Source organism: Sceloporus undulatus, chromosome 2 (assembly GCF_019175285.1).
Source record: "Sceloporus undulatus isolate JIND9_A2432 ecotype Alabama chromosome 2, SceUnd_v1.1, whole genome shotgun sequence".
NCBI lineage: Eukaryota > Metazoa > Chordata > Lepidosauria > Squamata > Phrynosomatidae > Sceloporus > Sceloporus undulatus.
Genome location: NC_056523.1, coordinates 188,583,182 through 188,605,393, shown reverse-complemented (window position 1 = coordinate 188,605,393; position 22,212 = coordinate 188,583,182). Strand labels below are relative to the sequence as shown.

The window sequence follows — 22,212 nt, the reverse complement described above, 5'->3', positions numbered from 1 at the left end:
GTCTTGGAGATTTCTCATTCACAAGGTCACCATGAGTCAAGATCAATTCAAGGGAAGATAACGATTTCTCTTCCTTCAAATTTCACCTCAGAACCCTCTTCTTCTATTTGTCCTGTGCTGTTGTTATTTGCTGTCAATTCAACTTTGACATGTTGATTCTGTGAATGAGAGACCATCATGTCATCAGTTGCCCTGCTCAGGTATTGCAGTTAGGGCCATGGCTTCCTTGATTGCATCAATCCACCTGTAATTCATTGCATCAATCTCCCTCTTCTCCTATTACCTATTATTACTCCTTAATCTTTGTTCCTAATTGTAAATAAGTTTTAAATATGTGTAAGACCATTTGCCCATCTCTCTCCTTATGTACCCACCTCTCTCCCTGTTTGTTCCCACATGGTTCTGTTTTAAACTCCTTTGGGGCAAGGAAACTTGTCTCTTTTTGGTCTATGTACAGACTGTGCTATATAAACTATTAAATTTATTGATCACAATTTTTAAAAATCACAGGGGACATATCTTTTCATGGTTCTACCATGTTCAAAATTCAGGTTTTTTAAAAGGTAACCCTAGAGTGAAACACAGAGCCAATATCTATGGTGCTATTTGGTGTTTTTCAAGAGTGCAGGGGGGAATTGTATAAAGAACCATAAACCACCTTTGAGGACAGCAACTAGCAACCTACAGGTGACAAATGTGTAACTATAGCAGGGCCCACAACCCATAAACAAGAGTGCATTCCTAGCAATAAGTTACTGCCAGCTTGAAGGGTTATATACCTTTTAGTTACTCTGTGAAGTAAAAAGGATGGATCTTTTCAGTTAACCCAAAGGTGTCCATGCCAAATGCCTCCCCGCAGACCTTACTCCCTATATCCGACCTTCGTTCAGCCATTGTTCGCATTTTCTTTCATTCCAATTATCTGCTATAATCAGATAGGATTTTCCTTTCTCAGTGAAGACACAAGATGTATTTTAGGGGGACCGAGGCAGGTCTACAATAGAAAATGACAAGCAACATGAGGACTATGTGGGATGAGAATAAGATTCAAACAATTCAGGGTGTGATCATCGTGGGGAATCTCATCCAGTGTGCCCTACCATGTTGAAATAACAATTGAGAAGTTGAACACAAGTTCAAACTCCTCATACAATGACCAAACACTTTCAGCTTGACCTTGTTGGTGGTGTTGTTGTGTACTTTCTGGCTTATGGTGACCCTAAGGCAAAACTATCCCCGGGTTTTCTTGGCAAGGTTTGTTCAGAGGGGGTTTGCCATTGCCGTCCTCTGAGGCTGAGAGAGTGTGACTTGCTCAAGACCATCCAGTGGGTTTTTGTGGCTGAGTGGGGATTCGAACCCTGGGCTGAATCCACACTATAGGAATAATCCAGTTTGACACTACTTTAACTGCCATGGGTCAATGCTATGGAATTCCAGGAGTTGTCATTTGTTGTGGCACCAGAGCTCTCTGGCAGAAGTGGCTAAACATCTCACAAAACTACAATTTCCAGAATTCCACAGCACTGACCCATGGTAGTTAAAGTGGTGTCAAACTGGATTATTTCTTCTGTGCTGATGCTGCCCTGGTCTCCAGAGTCAAAATTCCAAAACACACTGTAGAAATACTGTAATGCAGTTTGAGACCGCTTTAACTGCCCTGGCTCAATGTTAGGGAATTCTAGGAAATTGTAGTTTTGTGAGGCGTTGAGCCTCTTCTGTCAGAGAGCTCTGGTGCCAGGATAAACTACAATTCCCAGGATTCCCTAGCACTGAGCCAAGGCAGTCAAAGCGGTCTCAAAATGGATTATTTCTGCAGTGTGTTTTGGACCACAGACAGTCCAAATGTTCAAACCACTGCACCAGCCTGACCTACCTGACAGGAATGCTGAGAGGATAAAATACTGTGGAACCACTGAGCTCCTTAGGAAACATTGCCTTATTGAGCCTTAACCCAGTTCCAATATATCAGTGGTTCCCCCAAACTGTGCCCCTGAAGAGATTTTGGACTTCAGCTCCCAGAAGCCTCAGCCATGTGGGTCAATAGCCTGGGATTCTGGGAGCTGAAGTCCAAAACCCCTTGAAGAGCACACTTTGGGGACCATTGATATATAATATAGTAGCCCAAACTGTTCCCTGTAAGAGATATTGGACTTCATCTCCCAGAAGCCTCAGCCACGTTGGCCAATAGCCTGGGATTGTGGGAGCTGAAGTCCAACCCCCCCCTTTAAAAAGAGCGCAGTTTGGGGACCACTGAAATTAATCTCATCATTTCGAGCCTCCATTTTAGTTCACTGACCTCTCTCTGTCTCTGCCTCAATCCCTGTCTGAGAATGAACCACCTCCCCTCACTGCTGGCCCTCTACCTCGCCATAACCATTCACCACATTCCCAACAAACTCCCTCAGGACTGGAGCCCACTCGATGGATCAGGCCCTGACTGAGGGGGACGAAGGATGGAGTGGAGGAGGCGCGTGAGGGAAAGGAAGGCGCCCGGTAGGGGGCGCGCGTGTGCTCGCCTCGCAGGCTGTACCAAGCTCCTACCAAAGCAGCCTCCTCTCCCGCCCAGCCCAGTCCGAGCCGACTCATCCTCTGCTGTACTATTTGCGCGCAAGGCTTCTTGGGAATTGTAGTGCAGCGTCTCCCTTTTCGTGTGAGGAGGAGAAGGAGGCATTGCGGGGATGGCGGGGTCGGCTTCCGCCATTTTGTCTTTTCTCGCCCAATGGGAAAAGGGCGGGTTTTGTGGCATATAATGTAATGTATTCACAGCACCAAGGAAATAAAACACCCAAGATTATCTATACCTATATTTATACATACATATATATATATATATGTATATATATATATACCTTTGAATTCTACCATATATATATATAATCTATATAGAATTATACCATATATCAATATATATATATATATATATATATATATATATATATAATATCTATGTATACTTATGATTCTAGTACATGTGTGTGTGTGTGTGTATATAGCTATATATATATATCTATATAGAAATATAGAATTATATAGATATGACAGACACATATGGTAGAATTATATACAGTTGTCCCTCCTTATTCACTAGGGTTAGGGGAACAAGACCCCCGTGAATATGGAAAAACCGCAATAACAAAACTACCATGTTTTTACCTGGAATGACACCTCTCTAGGCATCTTAGGTCCCTCCGGGAAACTCTGTGGTCAATGTCCAAATACATTGACCATAGAATGACAACTGGGTCGCTACAAATGGTCTTTCGTGCAACTTTTAGTTAAAGCTTGACCACAGAGTTGCACTAGAGACCTATTAATGAAATCCGTGTAATAATCAAATCCACAAATATCAAGGCCGCACATATGGAGGGATTGACTGTATTATATATAGATGTGTGTGTGTGTGTGTGTGTGCGGTTGTAATTCTACCATGTATACTAATATATCTACATTATCTATAAAGCAGGGGCCCACGGTATGGCAGCGGGCCCGCAGAGGCCCCCTGCCGCCTGGGAGCCCATCCTTGAGGGTCCCAGCGATGGTACGGGGCCTCCTAGAGGCCCAGCCGCCATTTGCGCCGCTCGCCGCGTCGCCCATAGCCCCAGAGGCCGCTATGGCGCCGCCATTTGGGGCAAAAGGCGGCGAAGTCTCGCGCGACCTCAGGAAGGTCGCGCGAGACTTCCGGCCGCCATTTTGCCGCCCAAAATGGCGGCGCCCAGAGCAACCGTTGCGCAAGGGACCCGCCAGATTTCAGTGGGCCGAGAAGGGAGGGATGGGGCGGGGCCCCTCCCTCGCCTCAACCACGTCACATCCGGTCCCTCCCTCCCCCCTCCCCCCTCCCACCAAACAGAGATTTAGCCTTGACTTCAATATCTGATTATTAAGTGCTCCTTTTCAAATGTGAGGTTCGCCATTGCTGGAGTCTTCTTAACCTGGGATCTGGCTACCATCCATCTCCCGTGTAAACGCCAGGCTTCATGGGGGCTTCCACCCGGAGCAACTCAACGCTTCTTTGCGGCCTTCCCTTTTTGGAACTATTGCCACAGGGTCTTCTTGTGAGGGAGAATGAACAGAGAGGGAAAATGCGTATGTGGAAGCAGCTTTGTGTTTTTAAAATCCATCCCCGAGTGGTCAGCCTCGGGGCACTCCGCCCGCAAGGGATGCCTGGGAGCTGTAGTTCGAGTACTGAAAGTCCAGTCCCACCCCTGGACAATTTACCGGATAGTCGCTGTCACGAATGTTTTCAGCCGATAGCAGAAAATAGCAATGCAGGAACGGCAAAGCACGCTATGAGTCCACTGTCCCCCTCGCCCCAGGTTCCACCCCCCAAATGGCAGGGGTCAAAAACAGCAGCTGCTGCGATGAGTGGGAAAACCTTGTGGTGAACCACGCTTTCCCACACTTTCAGGAGGCCAAGACCGCTGCCTTTAAATGTGATGTTTGGATGTCATCGTCCCGTCACATTAGACTGTGCTCTTGTATATTGTTTTATGGTGGCTGCCATAAAAACATGTCATCTCATAGACTCGGTGATAACATAGCAATGGATGTTAATGGTACGAAACTGGTTGAAAATTTAATATATGGGAATGCTTCTCTTTCATCTTCTAGAGACCACTTGACCGCTTTTTTCGAAATGCATCCAGAATGATTTTTCTCCTTCCAGTGTCCACTTTGCATATGATTCCATTTTGTGGTGGAGGATTTAGCCTTCTGTGTCAGAAAGAGAGTTAGTGCCAGAACAAAACACTTTCAGGATTCCGTAGCACTTGAGCCAGGGCAGTTAAAGTGGTGCCAAAGTGAGATGCAGCACAAGAGAGAGAGGAGCTAGAGGCGATCCTTGTCTCGGCGCGCGCTCCTTTCGCCTGGCGGCACGTTCCCCCTCGCTCTCCACAGCCGCCTGGAGCCCGGCGTCCATCGATGATTCGGCGAGCGATTCCCCGTGGGGCCTTGGCCGGGCTGGCGGCGGCGGCGGCGGCGGTGGCGCCGAGGGGGAGGCGCGTGGCCTGTTCTGCCGAGCGGTGCAGGCGTGCTGGGCAGCTGCCCGTCTTGCGAGTAAGCAGCCTTCTCCCAAAGCGCCAGCGGAAGCATGGAGCCAGGGCAGCAGCGGAAGCGGTGCAAACACTGGGACTGTACTTCCGCAGCGGAGATAAATAACCCAGTTTGACACCGCTTCAGCTGCCTGTGCCCATGCTAGAATCCTGGAGCTGTTGTTTGTTGTGGCACCGGACCTCTCTCTCTCTCTGACAGAGAAGGCTCACGTCTCTCTCACAAAACTACGTTTCCCAGGCATTCCCTAGCATTGAGCCAGGGCAGTTCAATGGTGTTAATTCTAGATTATCTGGACTCCACTTTGGAGTGTCATGGCTCAGTGCATGGACTTCTGGAAACTGTAGCTCTGTGGCTGTGTAGAGCTGTCAAGAGGTATCTGGTGCCACAACAAACTAGTTCCCAGGATTCCACAGCATTGAGCCAGGCAGTTAACGTGATGCCAAACTGGGTTATTTCTGCAGTGCGGATGCACCTCTGGTGGCCCTGGTGGCTTCTGTAAGGCGAATAGATACATTTGTTGTGGTTGTTGACTATTTGTTGCTGTGTGTCTCTTCAAGTCGTTTCTGATTTAAGGAGACGCTAAAGGGACTCTATCATGGGTTTCTTGGCAAGAGTTGTTCCGAGGGGCTTGCCATATATATATTTTGATATATAATACACACAAACACACTTCCTTTGTTGTTGTGTGCCTTCAGGTAATTTCTGATCTATGGGCAACCCTAAGGCAACGTTTCTTAGACGGGGTTGCCTTTGCCATCCTCTGAGGCTGAGAGAGTGTGACCTCTGGCCCAAGGTGGGTTCTTTATGGCCGAGCTTTACTCTGCGTTTGTATTGCTTTAACTGCCATTGCCTCAGTGCTAAGGAATTCTGGGATTTGTAAATCTGTGAGATACTTAGCTTTGTCGGGAGCTCTAGTGCCACAGCAAACAACAAACCCCACAATTCCATAAGACAGAGCTGTGACAGGTAAAGCGGCGACAACCTTCTGCTTTGTCGTAGCAGTCCTGAATGAGAGACAGAGAGAAGAAGACTGGCCCAATGATCCAGTAAACTTATAGTGAAGTGGGATTTGAACCCCTGTCTTGCCAGTCCTACTCCCGCACTTCAGTCAGTGCTGGTTTAAACAGCCGGTTCAAAAGCAACACTTAACATTCATGAACAGATGTGCTTTTGAGCACATTTGGAAACTAGAGCTTGGGCTTAGCTGTTATGAGTACTGTATTCTGATGATACCCGGCTCTATCCCTACTTTACAACTAATGCCAGAGACCTAGAGTAGCACTGAATCATTGTCTGGATGTAGTAAGGACGAGCCGGTGAACAGACTGAGGCCTTATCCAGACAAGACCGAAGTGCTGCTGGTCAATAGGAAAAAACAATCTGGGATTGGGTCACAGCCTATTCTGGATGAGGCTGCACCCCTCTGAAAGACCAAAGTCTGTCAGCTTGGAGTGTTCTAGGACCTAGTATTGCTGTGATAGCCAGGGATGCCTTGCCCAGCTTTACTGGTGTTCTTGGGAAAGGCAGATCTGGCCACAGTAGTTCTATGCCTTACCTTACTCTCAGTTAGACTACTGGTAAATGAACTCTATGTGTGGACTGCCCTTGAAACAGTGTTCACGAACCTGTAGCTGTGCAAAAGGCACGCAGCCACGACTGGTGTCAGTGTTGTCTATTTTATAGACCCAAAACATTGCTGGTACTGCAAGACTACACTGGCTTCCAATTTTGCTTCCCACTCATTCAAAGTGCTGGTGTTGACCTACAACTTTAAGGACTTGGGTCAAGCTATCTGAAGGACTGTCTTCTTCTCATATGAGCTTGCCGAAATTTGAGATCTTCAGAGGACGGCCCCTTGCATGTTCCCAACACTTTTGAAATTAGGTTGGTGGCTACACATAGCCATAGTGGCACCTCAGCTGTGAAACTCGCTACTCAAGGAAGTTAGCTCGGCCCTATCCCTTATACCAGTGATGGCGAACCTATGGCACGCATGCCAGACGGTGGCACTCAGATCCCTCTCTGTGGGCACCATGTGCCATTGTCCCAGCACAGATTGCCAGGTTTGTTACTAGAAAGCCAGGAGGACATGGCACTTTGAAATAAATAAGTGGGTTTTGGGTTGCAGTTGGCAATTGGCCCGAAAAGTTCACCCATCACTGCCTCATAAACCTTATGTAGGCAGCCAAAACAATGCTTTCTGCATGACACTCAGTGTTTGAATATTTTAGCTGGGATTCTAGAGACTGAGTTTTGTCAATCGCTTTTAGAGTTTTAAAGACTATTTTATATGTTTTAAATGCTTTATCTTTGTATTGTTTTAATTGGTTTTATTTATTCACCCCTTTGTGGGCTGGGGGGTGTGAAGAAATACTTTAATAAATACATCAATATCAAATACTGAACACCCTATAACTATGTATAGAAGTCGCACAGCAACCTGTAACCAAATACCATCAAATGTACAGAGTGCAGCTACCAATAATTGTATCAACCATTTGTTCTCACAGGGTGGCACACACAAGGAACAAGGAAGATGCCCGCCACAGATGCTGGCGAATGTCGGAAGAAGCTCTTCTAGAACATTGGCCACATAGCCCGAAAAACCCATAAAAAACTTGCCTTTGTTGGCTCAGCTTAGCTGTTCCCACAGCAGGGATGGGATTTGTGCTTCCCTCCAGATGTTGTTGGACCGAGAGTTCCCTTAGCTGTAGCCGACATTGCCAGTGGTAGGATGCTGTGAGTTTCCCTTCAGCAACATCTGGAGGTGCCCAATTCCCACTCTTGCCCTAGATGTAGGTGCTGTAGAAAATTAAATGTCCAATTTATTTATTGTATTTTATTTTTTATCTTTATTTTTACTGTTGTAACCCGCCTGGATCCTTGTGATGGACGGCTCTTATTATTATTATTATTATTATTATTATTATGTACTCTTAGTTACTTCTCTCATGGGTTAGAGCTTTTCATATTAAAAGTCTAGACTGCTGAGAGCAACTTGATAGGTACAATTGGATGGCATGATTGGAAACAATGGGTATAATCTGATGCAAACCAATTGAGCATAGTGGTACTGCTGAATGTTCATGCATACTCTTGTGCTGCAAATGAGATTTGGAGATGTTTTGGACTCCTATAAACTAATCTCACAGCCAGTGATGAGGAATCATGGGAGTTGCAAATCAACATCCCAAGGACCCACACATTCCCCATCCTAGCTTTAAAAAACCAGGAACAGGGCTGAAAATGCAGCATTAAAAATGGTAGTAGCAGTGAATTCTTAATTTGCAGTGTGAACTCAGCTTTATAAGTAATGGTACAAAAATACCTACGAAAAAACTGAAGTGTGGGCGTATCAGTCATTTCCCTCCCCTTGTGCTACAAGCAGAGTGGATAAGTGTTTTTATGTATAGATAGGTTTCTCCTTCAACTTGAGAATAAAAATTTTAAAATGTTCCAGGTGTTGTTAGGAACTTGTTGGCGGTCATGAATGCTAGTCACTATGCACTCACAGACACATAACAGAATTAGCATTTTCCTAATTCAGTTTCTGAAACTGAGCAGAAAAGTGGTGTAAAAAACGATGTTTTTAAAGCTTTACCTAGGACTGAAAAGGTGTGTTTTGCAGATAGTCAAGGCAATATCACACTAGCACTGCCACCCTTAAAATGTGTCTGTTTTCACACCAGGAAGTGTCAGTTTGTTAACTAGAAGATAGCTTGTTTGCTGCAGAACTCCCAAGTTACTTTTTAATGAATAAGGCCCTGCTTTCTTGTCTTGATGCAGATTGCAGTTGAAAATGGCTTTGGAGGGATGTACAGCCAAGAAAAAGCGGAATGGATGGTGGGGGCTGTGGAGCAATACTTCCAGAGCAATGGTGAGATGGCTAAGCAAGCTAATGTCCTGCTGACTCCATTATCAGACTCTGTACCCTAAAGAATGACATGGTGGGGTGCAAATTAAAATGTGTCACTTATGAGAATCAGAGTCTCATTCTTTTTCTAGGTTTGTCCTTCATATGGCGCAACATGGTGGCTCTCTGATTTGATGTTTTGCTATAGTGGGTCTCCCATGTGAGACTGATCTTGTGGTATCCTGTCTCAGAGGTAGCAACAAGATAGCTATTTAGCACTAGGACTGCTTGTTTAGTGTAGAACTTGGCAGAATTGTGTTGGGAGGAGTCTACAGTGTGTAGAAAGTGGGAGTTGACATATTACAGGTCTGTAAAAACAACTTTTTAAAGTTTTGATTTACTGTATGCTTATCCTAAATCAGGGTCTTTGCTGTCTTGGTGAGACTCATGAGATCCCAAACATCTTTAAATTTCCTAAATTGTAAAAGAGACAAAACAGGCATTGGCTGTAAGGAGTTGGGGGGGAGCCATCCTCTTCATTATTATAAGTTTGAAAATTCAAAGCCAAAAGTGTAACTGAATGGATCTACAAGAGAGATCCCTGGTTTAACCTGAAGCACTGAAATCAAGGATTAATGTAATGTATTTTCTGCTCTGTCAAGAGAGTCAAATTTAGTTATAACAGCAGGGAGGCTAGAAGCCAGTAATTACCTCTCTCTTCAGTTCATCAGAGAGTTGAGATTCAGAGAATTAAAGTGGGGCATGGTGTGGTCTGAAGAACTGAATCCATTCTTTTATGGTAGGAGTGTGGAACTCCCATGAACCCATACTATTGCCGATGTTGTATGGGATTGGTAAATGTTATAAGCAAAAACATATGGAGAACAACAGATTCTCCACTCCCGTATGATGATAGCTTTGGAGAATTTCTGCCCACTGGCATCTTGGAATTCTTCCTTTACTCTGCAGTATTTGACTCCTATCTTTGTTAATCTTCCTGCAGCTGACCTGGAGCCAGATGAGATAGAGGATTTTCTTGCTGAGTTGATGAACAATGAATTTGACACAATGGTAGAAGATGGGAGTTTGGCTCAGGTATCTCTCTCTTTAGGAATCTCAATTTTCTCTGCCTCCCCTCTCCCTGATGCCTGAATTTTAGGATCTCTTTGAGATACCTCTCATTGAGATGGAGGTGTTTTTGAAGATTATACCAGTCATTTTCCAGGGCATATGAAATCAGATCCAGATTTTTGTCTGCTACTGGTTGGCATTTCCCCTGAAGGTGGCACATTGTGGTATCTTAGATTTTCATAGCACTTGGGAAAATCATTGGATGACATCTTCCAGAACCCTGTCCCAGCCAGCAGGGCTATTTATTTTTAATCTATCTGTGATCAAGCAGCCATCTGCATCACATTTCTGTTTTTTACATCAGTGGTCTGCTCCAAGTTAAGGTGAATGTCATTCGTCACTAGTAAGAACCAGAGAGTCTCAAACAGCAGATAAAAGTTATTTCCCCCCAATCACGGTATCTCACAAAATTTCAGCAACCTCTTGTAGAACCCTAGGGTTCCAGAGAATGCTTATTGAGAAACCCTGGTTAAGACATTTCAGAAGGCCTGAATGCCATCAGCTCCAACCTCCACTCTAAAAAGGACACTTGTCAACATCTCACAGTATGAACCCACAAAATGTATCACATTTTGTGTGACGAGCAGGACACAATAGCAAGCAAGTGTGCACATTACAAATAGAGCCTCAGAAGTACTGGCTGGATTTGAATTGAAATCATTCATTCCCAGCTCTTTTCCTTCAAACATAACTGGAGTTCATTGTGAAGATATCCATTCACTGACTCTTCTCCAAAAAGAAAATTGGGGATAGAGATCTTAACATCATATAAGACAAAACCAGAGTTTGACAGTGACAGAGATTCAAGCAGGGTAATTAACTAGGACATCACTAGGACTGGTGTTACTTGGTGCAGTAACTCATGGTATCCGTCCCCATTAACCCCCTCCGATACGACACCATACAGTATATTTAGGAAAGTTTTTTGTACAATTTTCACTCATAAATTGTAATTCCTGTGCATCTCTGACTGTAATGACAATAGTTGTGCCATAAACAACTAGCAAAATTAGTATCATACACACAGAGCAAAGTGAAAATTTGGTGTGATGTTTTTAAAGAAAAATGTAAAAGAATAATATTTAAAAAACCCTGAGGCCTTTCCTTTCTCCTCCCACTGAACTTCACCCCGTCTCATCAGCGCTCCAGCATTTTAAAGGGACACAGGCAAACATCACTGCCCATTTCTGTCAAAAGGAATATGTTTGGGGAGCAGTGATATTGCACACCCCCTTAGGGTGTCACCTAGTGCACCTTGCACCCTCCTAGTGACACTTCACCTTACTTGTGCACAGGGATGGGTGGGGTATATTCTTTACCCATTAAGTCCTTTGGGATTTAGATGAATTTCAGATTGGGGGTGCTTTTATCATGGCTTCCCATGTATCTTGTTCTCGCTCTTCAACACCATCCTGTCTGGGTCTTTTAACAGGTTTTAACTGCCTTTGATTTTTCCAGCTGACTTGATCACAGTTTCCCATAGGGGAGCGCTATTGCTCTACATGACCACAGAGAAGGCAATGTTTGATCAAGCTGCATAGGGAATCACTTTGACCTGATCCTTCTGATGCATCTCTTCCCCCTGTGGTAGGTGAGCCAGCAACTATGCCTGTTTTTTAAGCAATGCCAGCACGGGGATGGAGCGGCCGTGCATGATGCCCTTGTCCACCTGGCCCAGAAGCAGCAAGAGGCTAAAATGGTAGCTGCAAAATCTCAGCCAGCTGACCAGAGCAGCAGTGAGGAAGAGGATGAGCAAGAACCTGAAGAAGAGGTATTGCAAACGGTGTTGTTAAAAACTGAGCCCATTGATCAGTCTAGATCCAGATTGCTTGGTGGGGGGGGGGGGGTGAGTGTGTTTTCCCTAATGTTTAATTTGCAGCCCTAATTCAGAACCTGATCTCAGTGGGATGACGTGAGGGCTAAGAAGGAAACCACAGCTGAATGCCATGATGTATGGACAGACCAGCCTTTGTGATGTAAAACAGCTCTAATGGAGGGAATGTTTCCCCTATATTCCTTGTAAACTTGACAGATGATTTAAAGCTTGTTCTTACTGCATTAGTTTTTAAATAGGCAGTTATGTGTGGAGTCATATTCTTCAGGATAACCCAGTAATCCTCCATTTCCTTCCATCAGAGACCAGATACCATTTGTGGCTGCTGTCTTTGGATGCAGCAAGTTAATACTGTGTTGTATCCAAACTATTATCTAAGCCCAGGAACAGGCTTCAGTTAGACCCGTTTCCTAGGTAATACTGAGGACCTGCTCCCTTGGTATTTTCAAACAGTGTGATCAAGCATTTTATCAATGCTTTTTAAGACAAGAGACACTTGTATGTACTCAATGTCAGTACTTACGAAGAGCTAGTCTAGTCACTTGCCTTGTCTCATCTCTCCCACACCAGGCCATGGAGTGCAGTGCCACTCCCAGCATGAATGGACCAACATCCAGTCCACCTCCCTCTTCAAACTTAGATGTGGATGATGGTTGGACCTTGGTGACGAAGAAAAAGAAATGAGGAAGGCAGTCAAGCGGTGACTGAAGGCTTCCTGTCCAGAATGGTGCCACAGGGTTGTGGCAGGACAAGATGGAACTGTATATTTCTAAATATGGATATTTATTTTTTAATTAAGTATGGAGGAGTGTGATTCAGAAATGTGCAGTACTTTCATTCTGAGAGCTTTGGGACGGAGAGGCTCTCCATGCTACACTGTTTGCACACCCATGGCTGCTTGTACCTTTGGGTCTCCCTTAGCAGATGCTGTCCTGCAATGGGTAGAATCCTGGCTGAAGGGCATCAGGTCCTTGTGATTTTTGAAGCTGTTTTGCCTTTTCTAAATGGAGATTATCTTCCACCTCAGTTGTCCTCCCAAGGTTTGAAATGGATATTAGTAGCCATATGGATTCTTGGGCAGGGAGTTTTCTCAATGCCTTGCTCACCTTTAGTCTTTGTCTGAAGTACTGCTTTCACAGGGATCATAGGATTCTTTCTATCCTATTTCAACCAGGCCTACTTCTGGAAGAGAAGATCACACCAGCCTCTTCTTCCTTTCCAGGACAATCCCCAGAAGGGCGATTGTATTCTTGTCTTTCTTTTGCTTTGTTTTTTAGGGAAAAAAGAGATGCACATAACAGAAAAACAAAATCCTGTATTTAAAAAAAAATATGGACATTGAAAAACAAAATACAACAATGAATCTAGAAAGTAAAATGGACAATACACAAATCTTGGTTGTGGGGCAGGAATCTTCAGGTCAATAGAAGCTCCCTTCCCCTAACCTCTGTAGTGGCCAGCCACTATACACGAGCAACAATAAAATATTATTTTGGTAAAATTTTGTATATCCCTTAATACTGAGGCTTTTTAATATAAAAGTTACATGCACTAGTTCTACACCAGGATTTTTTTTTTGGGGGGGGGAATGGGCACCACCAGGAAACCTACATAAAACAGGGAAAGGGACACCCCCCACATGCACACACACACACATACACACACACTCACTTTTAACTTGAAACAGTACCAGCAATGATGGAGTAAACTGGAGTCTGAAGAACCTCCGGTCCAGTGAGGATCAGAACTCAAAGAGTGTCAGCCATTATAAGTGCATTTTACCAAGAAGGGGAGCAACTCAATGAGGAAAAGGAGGTATGGTGGATCCTCAGGTTTTATCTTTTGGTATAACCTACCAGAAGCATAGTGTGCACAAGCATCTGGTTGAGCAACAGGCCTTTCCTATTCAACCATGTCTTATTTGTAAGGGCGTATCCATTGCTTTATTGGGCATAGTAGGGAAATGGAACTCCCATATGAACCTCCAGTGTTCTTGTTAGCACCAACTTTCTGTAAGACATTGCACAACAGTTAAGTCTTGGATTTTGGCCTCTTGTTGTGCCTGAGACCATCCCCACAAACTATGGTTAACTAGTCAAAATTAGAAGCTATGATTTGCTAGCTTATGAATTCCAGCTTGTTTAGAAAATGGCTTGTTCCGTACAAATGTAAAACTTTTTTTTCTCCAGCTACCCACCCAGAGACAGGTGCTGAGACAGGAAAAGCAAACTGTATTGTTTCATCAGCTACTGTTGAAATCATCAAAGATGGCTTAGTGTGGTGTGTGAACTTGCCCACTTTTCCAGATCTTGGCAGCAAAGAGGAAAAAAATGGCTATTGCTGTCATACCCTGCAAAGGTTCTGGCTGCAGTAGGCTAGTGACTGTTGGAAACAGAATACTCTAGTGTTCTTTTCTACCATGGCAGCACCATCAAAACTAGCAGTGCATTATTGGTATTATAGAGACACCTCTGAGAAGAGCCCCTTACATGGAAAAAATTGGTAGGAATTAGTTGACTCCACAAGCTCCATATTCTTAAAATCACAATGTTAGGACCTGGTTAGACACCTCTAGAAAACCAGTCCTATTCAAAATGGCATCAATCACTTTTGTTTAAAAAAACAAAACAAAAAAGCAAGTCAAGTGCAGAGTCAAGAACAGATATTCTAGATTATTTTGCAGTCTTTGTGTGGCCCATCTAAGATGAGATTGTGCATAGACCACAATTTGAAATCCTTTACTGTCATGGAAAGATCTTAATGACATTGGAAGGCAACTCTTACATTCACAATGATATGAATGGGACTCATACCAGGCCATTGTGTGAAGCCTTGGCTCCGATTCAGCTTGTGCGCATACTGTGCTCAAGTGTACCAGCCTCTTTTGTGGCAGGAAGGAGTTCTGTGTATGACTGCCTGCTCCACACAGGACCTTTCTTCATGTTATTTCTACACTCCATGTTCTTCACAAAGAAGCACCTGAAGGTTATATTTCTTTTAGATTACCTGTCACTTAGAAGATCCATTTTATAATCCCCTCCTAACATTTATTTTGAATTTTGTGCACTTTTATTGCATTCTCTCACATTTGGAAAGCACCTTAGCGCATAATTTGCCATTCAGAATTTGTTTTTGTTGTTGTTTTTAAATCAACCCGCCAACTGGAAGAGCAAATGTTACATGAATGTCACCAGCAGTGTTGTGCAATTCCATTGACTTTAGTCAATGCATGAAAGAAGTCTTGGGAAGTCTTTAGTGAATGCACGAGAGAAGACTGCCATTAAAAACCAAGGAAATGGTAGGGGGATGAAGAGTAAAGTATTGGAATGTAGCAGTTCATTAACCTGGTCCACCTTTTTGGGAAGAGAAAGAGAGGATTTCACTGTAAGAGGGGACCTTGCCTTGTGGTTTTTCTTCTCCAAAGCTAGCTCTTTATTTCCCTTTAGTGCTTATTCTCCTCCTAAATAGGGAGGCTTCAGATCCTATTGAAATCTGCTAAATCTGAGGCATGTTAAAATCAGTTTTTTCTATCTCAAAGTAGCTAGCAGTGGGGGGAAAACAAATAGGTAAAATTTCACCCAGTATCACACAAACATGGGAAGAAAGATGACAAAGGAGGGAGACCAATGCGCAAGCAGAGACCAAAAAGCACCCCATTGAAATAAAATTGGGTCCATGTCAGTTTCTTATTCTCCCCACCCCTTTTTCCCAAGCCACTGCAGTGGAGATATGTTCAGTAAGTGCTAAATAAGCAGTGGAGACTGGAAGAACAGATATTGGTCCAAGATGTAAACAACAAGGGGAGGGAGTGCATGTTGGAAGGAAGAAATCTTCTTTTTTTATCAGTTTCTCCTTGGAGGGTGGAAGGGAAAGGAAGGGAAGTGTTGGGTTCCCACATGCTATGGCTGGACAAGGAACTGACCTGACGCAAGTCTCAGTGTACATGTATTAATCCTACAGCCAGGAAGAGCAGGGAACTTTGTGGCTGTGAGGGCAGGTCTTTGTAACAGGAGAGGCAGGAGATGGCCCATGGCAGGTCCTTGATGCTGATGAAGAAAAGAAAAAAGAAAGTGCAGCAGGATGGGAAGGAGAGACTGCTTCAAGTATACTGGACAGAGAATGGTGAGCAAGTTTCCCAGTGCAGGCAGAGGCACCAACTTGTCCTTCTTCCACAGCCTCCATGTCTAGGTTCTCTCTGCCTCTGTATCCTCATCAGCCTCCACAATGGAAGGCGGACCCTTGCCTTCTTCTCCACGGCCAGCCCGGCTCAGCACCTCCATCCATCGCTGCCGTAGCTCCTCAGTTTCGGGGCTAAAATACCAGCACAGGTGGCTCTGGCTGATCCGGAAAGCGTGGCGTCGATCCACCCGTTCACCAGGCTCAGGGAGGTTGACTTCAAAGCCAATGAGAGGCATTGAGCGCTGGGCCTTAACGTCCTGCAGGGTGACCAATAGACAAGCAGGTCCAGTTGAAAGGCATGAAGAGAATGTAGGAAAAAGGAGTCATATTAGTCTACAGCAGTGATTCCCAATGTGGGCGGTACACCCCCCCCCGGGGGGGGCAATGGAAGGATCCTGGGGGCAGTGAGAAAAAAAGGGGTGGCAGGGGGTCCTTTGGTCAAAGGATTGGTGTGCAAGAAAGACAAGGGAACCACCAACCTTTAGAACCATGGTGGGGATGGGGACTGCATAAAATGTCTTTTCAGGGCCCCTTAAATCCACCACACAGTCTCACTGCTCTCTTTGTGTGGTGGTGGCTCCTGCTTTTTGCCTGCCCACACAAGCTCACTGCCTTAGACGTGTTGTTCACTAGTAGTGGTGGCTGGGAAACTCTTGCAAGGCTTGGGAGCAGGGCATCACTTGTGTTGCTCAGAGCGGTACCATTTTGGGACAAACTGGAGCAAGGTTTTAGAGGAATTGGCGACAGAGGAGAAGTGGTAAAAAGGTGCTTTCATATTTGGGGTTCTGACTGAGTTTTCTCAGTTTTTCTGGGACTTGGCTAGTAGGCTGGAACTGTGCTGCTGCTCCTGCTTTCTTTCATCAGATAGGCTGAAAGAAGAGGTAGCAGAAGAAAGAATGTTTTTATAGGAGGGGGGGACACTTGAATTTTTGTGGGGAAGATATGTCTCTGGAAAAGAAATATCTATGCTTGATTCTTGGAAAGAGTCCTTTGTCTTGGAGTAGTTAAATTTTCACCCTTTTACTGTCCACACATCTCCAGTTCAGAACATGTGGTCTCGGTAAACCCCCTACACATACACCAACTGCACCTTTCTCTGCTGGCACAGAGGATTTAGAGTTGCTCCTCGCTGTGCAGAAGCTTCTCCCTTTTCACCTGCTCACCCTGGGAGGAACAACCAAACAGCTGGCTGAGTAGCAACTGAGAGGTCTCTCATCCACACTGCCCTTTGCTGCAAGGTGAGCATGGGTGAGAGGCTTCTCAGTCACTCCTCAGCCAGCTGGTGGGTTGCTGATCCGAGTGACTTGGTGCAAAAGGAGTAGTGGCCAAGATTGGCTGTTCTGAATTTACAGTAGAACAGTACACCTGATATCTAAACACAAATGGAGTGCTAGGATTGTTACCCAAGAGGAAAGGGGGCAGTAGCCCAAAATTCTGAGGGACCAGTCATCTAGAGCAATCACCTACCTACCTTTGCATTCTCCCAAAAATAACCAGTGGGATGTTTTTAAAGGGGTTCATAGCCAGGTGAGCCAGCATTGATATTGGGCCATCTGACTGCCTCTTACTAGTTACCTCTTTGGGGAGCATCAGTCTTGGGATGCCCCTTGAGTAAGATTTCCCTGTGGGAGGGAGGGATATTTTCCTAATGGGATTTTAAAGTTTAGGACAAGGATAGGCAGCACACACCTGATGGGACATATGCTCCCCTCTGGCCATTTTAATAGACTTCAAAAGTCTACTGTGACTATAGCAACAGCAATGGGGAAAAAACCCTTGAAGGGAGAGGGTGAAAATATAGAGTGTCTGATGATTGGTTGAATGTTTGATGGCATTTTAAAAAAGGCTGGTGCGTAGGACACATAGTCATAGAAAGTGAGCGAGATGAGTGTCAAAGCTAGGTATAAGAGTGGGAGTTAGGATTTAGATGAGTTAAATAAGTAATCTTATACTTTATGCTGAACTTCTGCTTAATAAATTATTTATGTATTATAGATTTGTGTATCTGAGAACACTACATAAGGGCTTTTGGAAGCTGAAATGCAAAGTGCCTGTGGTGGCAGCAGTTATTCAAGGTGGGGGTGTCTAGTGGTAAGCTTATATAAATACAGGCACCTGACTCAGGCACCATGAGGGCAGAAGGTCCCCATATTTGATGCTATAGTGGTGGGAAAGGAGGAGCTCCTCACATTTTGTGGCCACAGTGGGACAGGTGGACAATCCATGCATGTAAATTAATAATACTTTCAGGCTTCCATTAGCCCTGTAAACAAGGGGAGTGTGTTATGCATGCCTTGTTTTCACTGAAAAAAGAGTTAGTCCCAGAAGTGATTGTGTTGGGGTATAAGAACTGCTTAGAAGACAGATCCAGGTCCTCCTACTCTGAAAGAAAGGATCCCTATGTCCTTATTTCATTTCCTATCACAGCCACATCCTGTTCTTTCCTTTCAAATTAAGGCCTGGCACATATGGCAGTGAATAAGAGAACAGCTGAGGGCCACCATACCTGCGGAGCTCCATAGATGTACAGGACCAGGGGTTCATTTTCAGGGATGACAAACCAGCCTTTGTGCCAGGCCTTCCCGCCTTTTTCCATGTAGTGCAAGAAGCTGCAGATCACACTGTTCTCTGCCACCACAGAAGCCTGTTTCTGCAGGAGGGCCAGAAAAAGAGAGAGAGAAAGAGAGACTGGTCAGACCCACAGACTCTCCTAGCCCACTAACAGCAGCCACTCTATTGGTACAGGCACACAGCTTTAGACACTCCATCAGCTGTGTTATTAAGAGAATCAGTATAGTATAGGATATTGGACTAGGACTTAAGGAAACCAGTTTTTACTCACAGTTGAGCCATGACGCTCACTGGGTGACTCTGGGATGAACAACTCTCTCAATCATGCCTATCTTACAGGTTTGTTGTGAGAATAAACTGTCAAAGAAAAATGTTATGTGTGTCACCCTAAACTCACTAAAAATGAAGGCAGGATAGAAATGTAACCAATAAACAACAAGCTAGAACCTGAACAATTGAGGTTGACATTCACATTCTACAGAGCTTGCTGGGTAACCAGCTTAAGCTACCTCATATAGTTGCTGTGAGGATAAAATGAGTTTAGGATGGAGAACCATTAGCTCCTTAGAAAATATAAACACAAACTACCATAACTGCCAAAACCACCAACTGGATTTGGTCTTTTTTTGGTCTTTTCAACATCAGTCTGGAGGAGTCTACAAAGTCAGACTGGGGGTGGAGGTATCATTTGGCATTCCAGCTGTTTTGGATTATAACTCACAGTCTCATACCAGTAGACATATTGAGTGGGACAGATGGAAGTTGTAGGCCAAATATATACAGTAGAACAATGCGAGATAAGTGACTGGATCAATTTAGCTTCCCCTCTCTCCTTCTTTGGTTTTGACGTCAAGACAAATTAAGTGCCTATCTTTTAAATTAAGTGCCTAGTTCTTCCAATATATGCTAGAAAGCTTGTGGTTAAGTTTCACAAGCAAAAGGAGCTGCCAAACAAGATCTCCAGAGAGAGATCTTGATGATAGTGCTTGTCAGCTACACATAGACCATGTTCCCTCCCCAAAGAGCAGCTGAAGTAAAAATTGGATAAACTAAGAAGCACTGCAAAATAAATAACACCAAATTAAAGAAATCACACACTGCTGGTCATTCTGCAGAATGCATAGAAGTTTTAGATAACAAGTGTGATGTAGTGGTTTGAGTGTTGGACTATGACTCTGGAGACCAGGGTTCAATTCCGTATTTGGCCATGGAAGCCCACTCTCAGCCCCAAGGGAAAAAAACATAATAGGCTTTGCTTAGGGTTGCCATAAGTTGGAGCCAACTTAAAGGCACGCAACCACAAATAGAAGTTGAAAAACGTTTTTTTTTAAGCTGCAGAATTTGGTTTACTGTGACACCAAATTTTAGTGGATGTATTTTTATTGCTGTTAATTTTCATCAAATCGACCCTGACTTATGACAATCCTATGAATGAGAGCCCCCCCAAGCCACCTTGTAATGGCATGGAAATCCTGACTTTGGTATTCACTGATATACCTTTACATTTGAAGATTTTATTTAGTTCTGAGGACACACAGCCATGGATATACTGTAGGTCAAGGGTATACATAGCATCTTAAACTTCTGCTCATGTTCAGATACCAAGAGCTGGTGGTGCATAGTGGTTAGGAAGTCTCCAGTTTGAATTTTACTCTGCCATCAATATATTAAGGAGCCTTAGGTAAATCAATATTATCTTGGGCTCAGCTTGTCCAGTGTGGGATGAAATACTGGTCTAATTTGTAAATTGAGGATTACAAGAGCATGTAAACCAAGGTTGAGGAAGGGTTATGAACTGTAGCTTCCAGCAGCCCGTGGCAGCACAGACTATGGCAAAGGATGATAGAAGCTGCACTCCCAATAACATCTAGAAGGTTACATATTGCCCACTGCTGCTCAAAAGCCAGTGTGGGGTAATGGCTAGGGCAGGGGTGAGAATTCGTTGTTGTTGTGTGCCTTCATGTCATCTCCAAGCTATGTCTATCCTCAGGTGAACCTTTCATAGGGTTTTATTGGCAGGATTTTTTCAGACCAGGTTTGCTACTGCCTTCCTCAAAGGCTGAGGGAGTGTGGCTTGCTGCAAGTCACTCAATGGGTTTCCATGGCTGAACAGGCACTTGAATCTTGGGGCTCATTCACATTACAAAAAAAATCGGTTTTGAAACCGATTCAATCACGTGAAGTTCCTACTCACCCCGAATCTCACACAAGCGAATCCGGGGCTTGCACACCCATTCCGTGGTAAATGGCCCCTAGCGCGGGTCTTTTGAAATCGGCGCAAATACCGTTTCTTTTTAAAAACCCCGGGTCCTGGGAATGAGAACTTTGGCCTCGATCACGATCGAGGCAAATTGAGGGAGGGATTTAGGTCAGAGGGTGGGCAAAGGGCAAGGCATTTCCTCCCCTCATCGGAGGGGAGGGGGAGGAGGAAAGAGCCCTGGGCAGAAGGGAGCAAGGGAAGGCATTCTTTAGGAGCCTCTTTTCCCTGCATCCCCTGCCCAAAGCCCTCTGTCGCTGGGCATTCCTTCCCTTGCAGGAGGAAAAAATGCACGGAGCTCATGTCAGGCAACCCCCCCCTTTTCAAATGCAAACAATTTCTATTCCAGAATGTATATTTCATTTTTATCCATTTGTTTTGAGCGCACATGCGCATGGTTTCTATTCCAGAGGCAGATGGAGCCAGGCTTGCACTTGCTTTCTGCAGAGGGAGAAGCTACAAATGTTGCAAACAATCAATGTTACATTTTTACCAATTTTTTTTGAGCAAATATGCGAATGATTTGTCTTCTTGAGCAGATACAGCAAGGGAAGCAAAGGGAAAGCTAATGTTGCTTTTAAAAGCTAAATAAATAAATAAATAAAAAGCATGGCAATCCCATCCTCTGCCTGGGACAGGGGCAGATCTGACCCAAAAGCCCACAGGTTTATTAAAAAAGAGAGAGAGAGAGAGAGAGAGGCATCTCTCTCCCTGCTTCAGCCGCTGAAACCCCTGTGCCTGGCTCTTTAAAAAGGGAGGACACTTCCCCCGATGCCCTGCAAACGTCACCATGACGATAGCTTGATTGGCAGCGGCCAATCTACAGAATGCATTCGATTTCTGTCAAAATGCACTAGATTTCAATTTGTAGTGGGCACTTGCTAACGGAGCGATTCGGGGGAGGGGCATCCGGATCATCCCAGTTCTCTCCATGTCTTTTAGGCCAGTATGAATGGGGCCTTGGTTTCCCAGAGTCCTAGTCCAACACTCAAACTACCACACCATGCTGGCTCTCAGACCTTTACTGGGGTCAAATACATCTCAAGTCTTCTTTGAGGCAGACAGTTTAGAGGGCTGAATCACACCCACATCTTTGGGTCCCAGCACCCTCAGACAAAATCCATGGAGTCCTCACAATCATAATCACTAACAGTGGTATTTCCTATCTTCACAGAGATGGAAGAGGAGATGAGAGCGGGCCTACAGGGGAAAAATTAATGGGGCCAGAAGTTCCCTAACCTTACCTTACCATCCAGGATTGGGACTGGGGAGACCCAGGTTCAAAGCCCTGCTATGCTAGGAAACTCACTGCCTGTTCATTGGACAATTACATTTTCC

At 44.6% G+C, this 22,212-nt stretch overlaps 2 protein-coding genes across 3 annotated transcripts in view; one reads left to right on the top strand and one right to left on the bottom strand.

The window, feature by feature from the left end:
• Nucleotides 1–3,474: 3,474 nt before the first annotated feature.
• Nucleotides 3,475–13,368, top strand: TSR2 (TSR2 ribosome maturation factor). Its single transcript, XM_042447641.1, has 7 exons — nt 3,475–3,538; nt 4,314–4,435; nt 4,894–5,052; nt 8,836–8,926; nt 9,906–9,997; nt 11,625–11,804; nt 12,438–13,368. Exons 1-7 carry the CDS (start codon nt 3,475–3,477, stop codon nt 12,549–12,551), a joined length of 822 nt encoding a protein of 273 aa, XP_042303575.1. The 3' UTR covers nt 12,552–13,368.
• Nucleotides 13,369–13,454: 86 nt separating this feature from the next.
• FGD1 (FYVE, RhoGEF and PH domain containing 1) overlaps nt 13,455–22,212 on the bottom strand; it is a 78,741-nt gene continuing 69,983 nt past the window's right edge. For both annotated transcript variants that reach the window (XM_042451305.1, XM_042451306.1), the window contains exons 17-18: nt 18,553–18,696; nt 13,455–16,303 (exon numbers count right to left, since the gene is read on the bottom strand). In XM_042451305.1, the coding sequence (XP_042307239.1) occupies nt 16,052–16,303; nt 18,553–18,696 (396 nt within the window). In that variant the 3' untranslated portion in view covers nt 13,455–16,051. The remainder of the gene's footprint in view (nt 16,304–18,552; nt 18,697–22,212) is intronic.

Excerpts from the sequence above, each read along its gene's own strand:
- TSR2 (XM_042447641.1), top strand. The coding sequence starts at position 3,475 with ATGGCAGCGGGCCCGCAGAGGCCCCCTGCCGCCTGGGAGCCCATCCTT. Across the intron at positions 3,539-4,313 it reads CCTTGAGGGTCCCAGCGATG|GTTCCACCCCCCAAATGGCA; the intron begins GTACGGGGCCTC and ends CCCTCGCCCCAG. Across the intron at positions 9,998-11,624 it reads AAGATGGGAGTTTGGCTCAG|GTGAGCCAGCAACTATGCCT; the intron begins GTATCTCTCTCT and ends CCCCTGTGGTAG.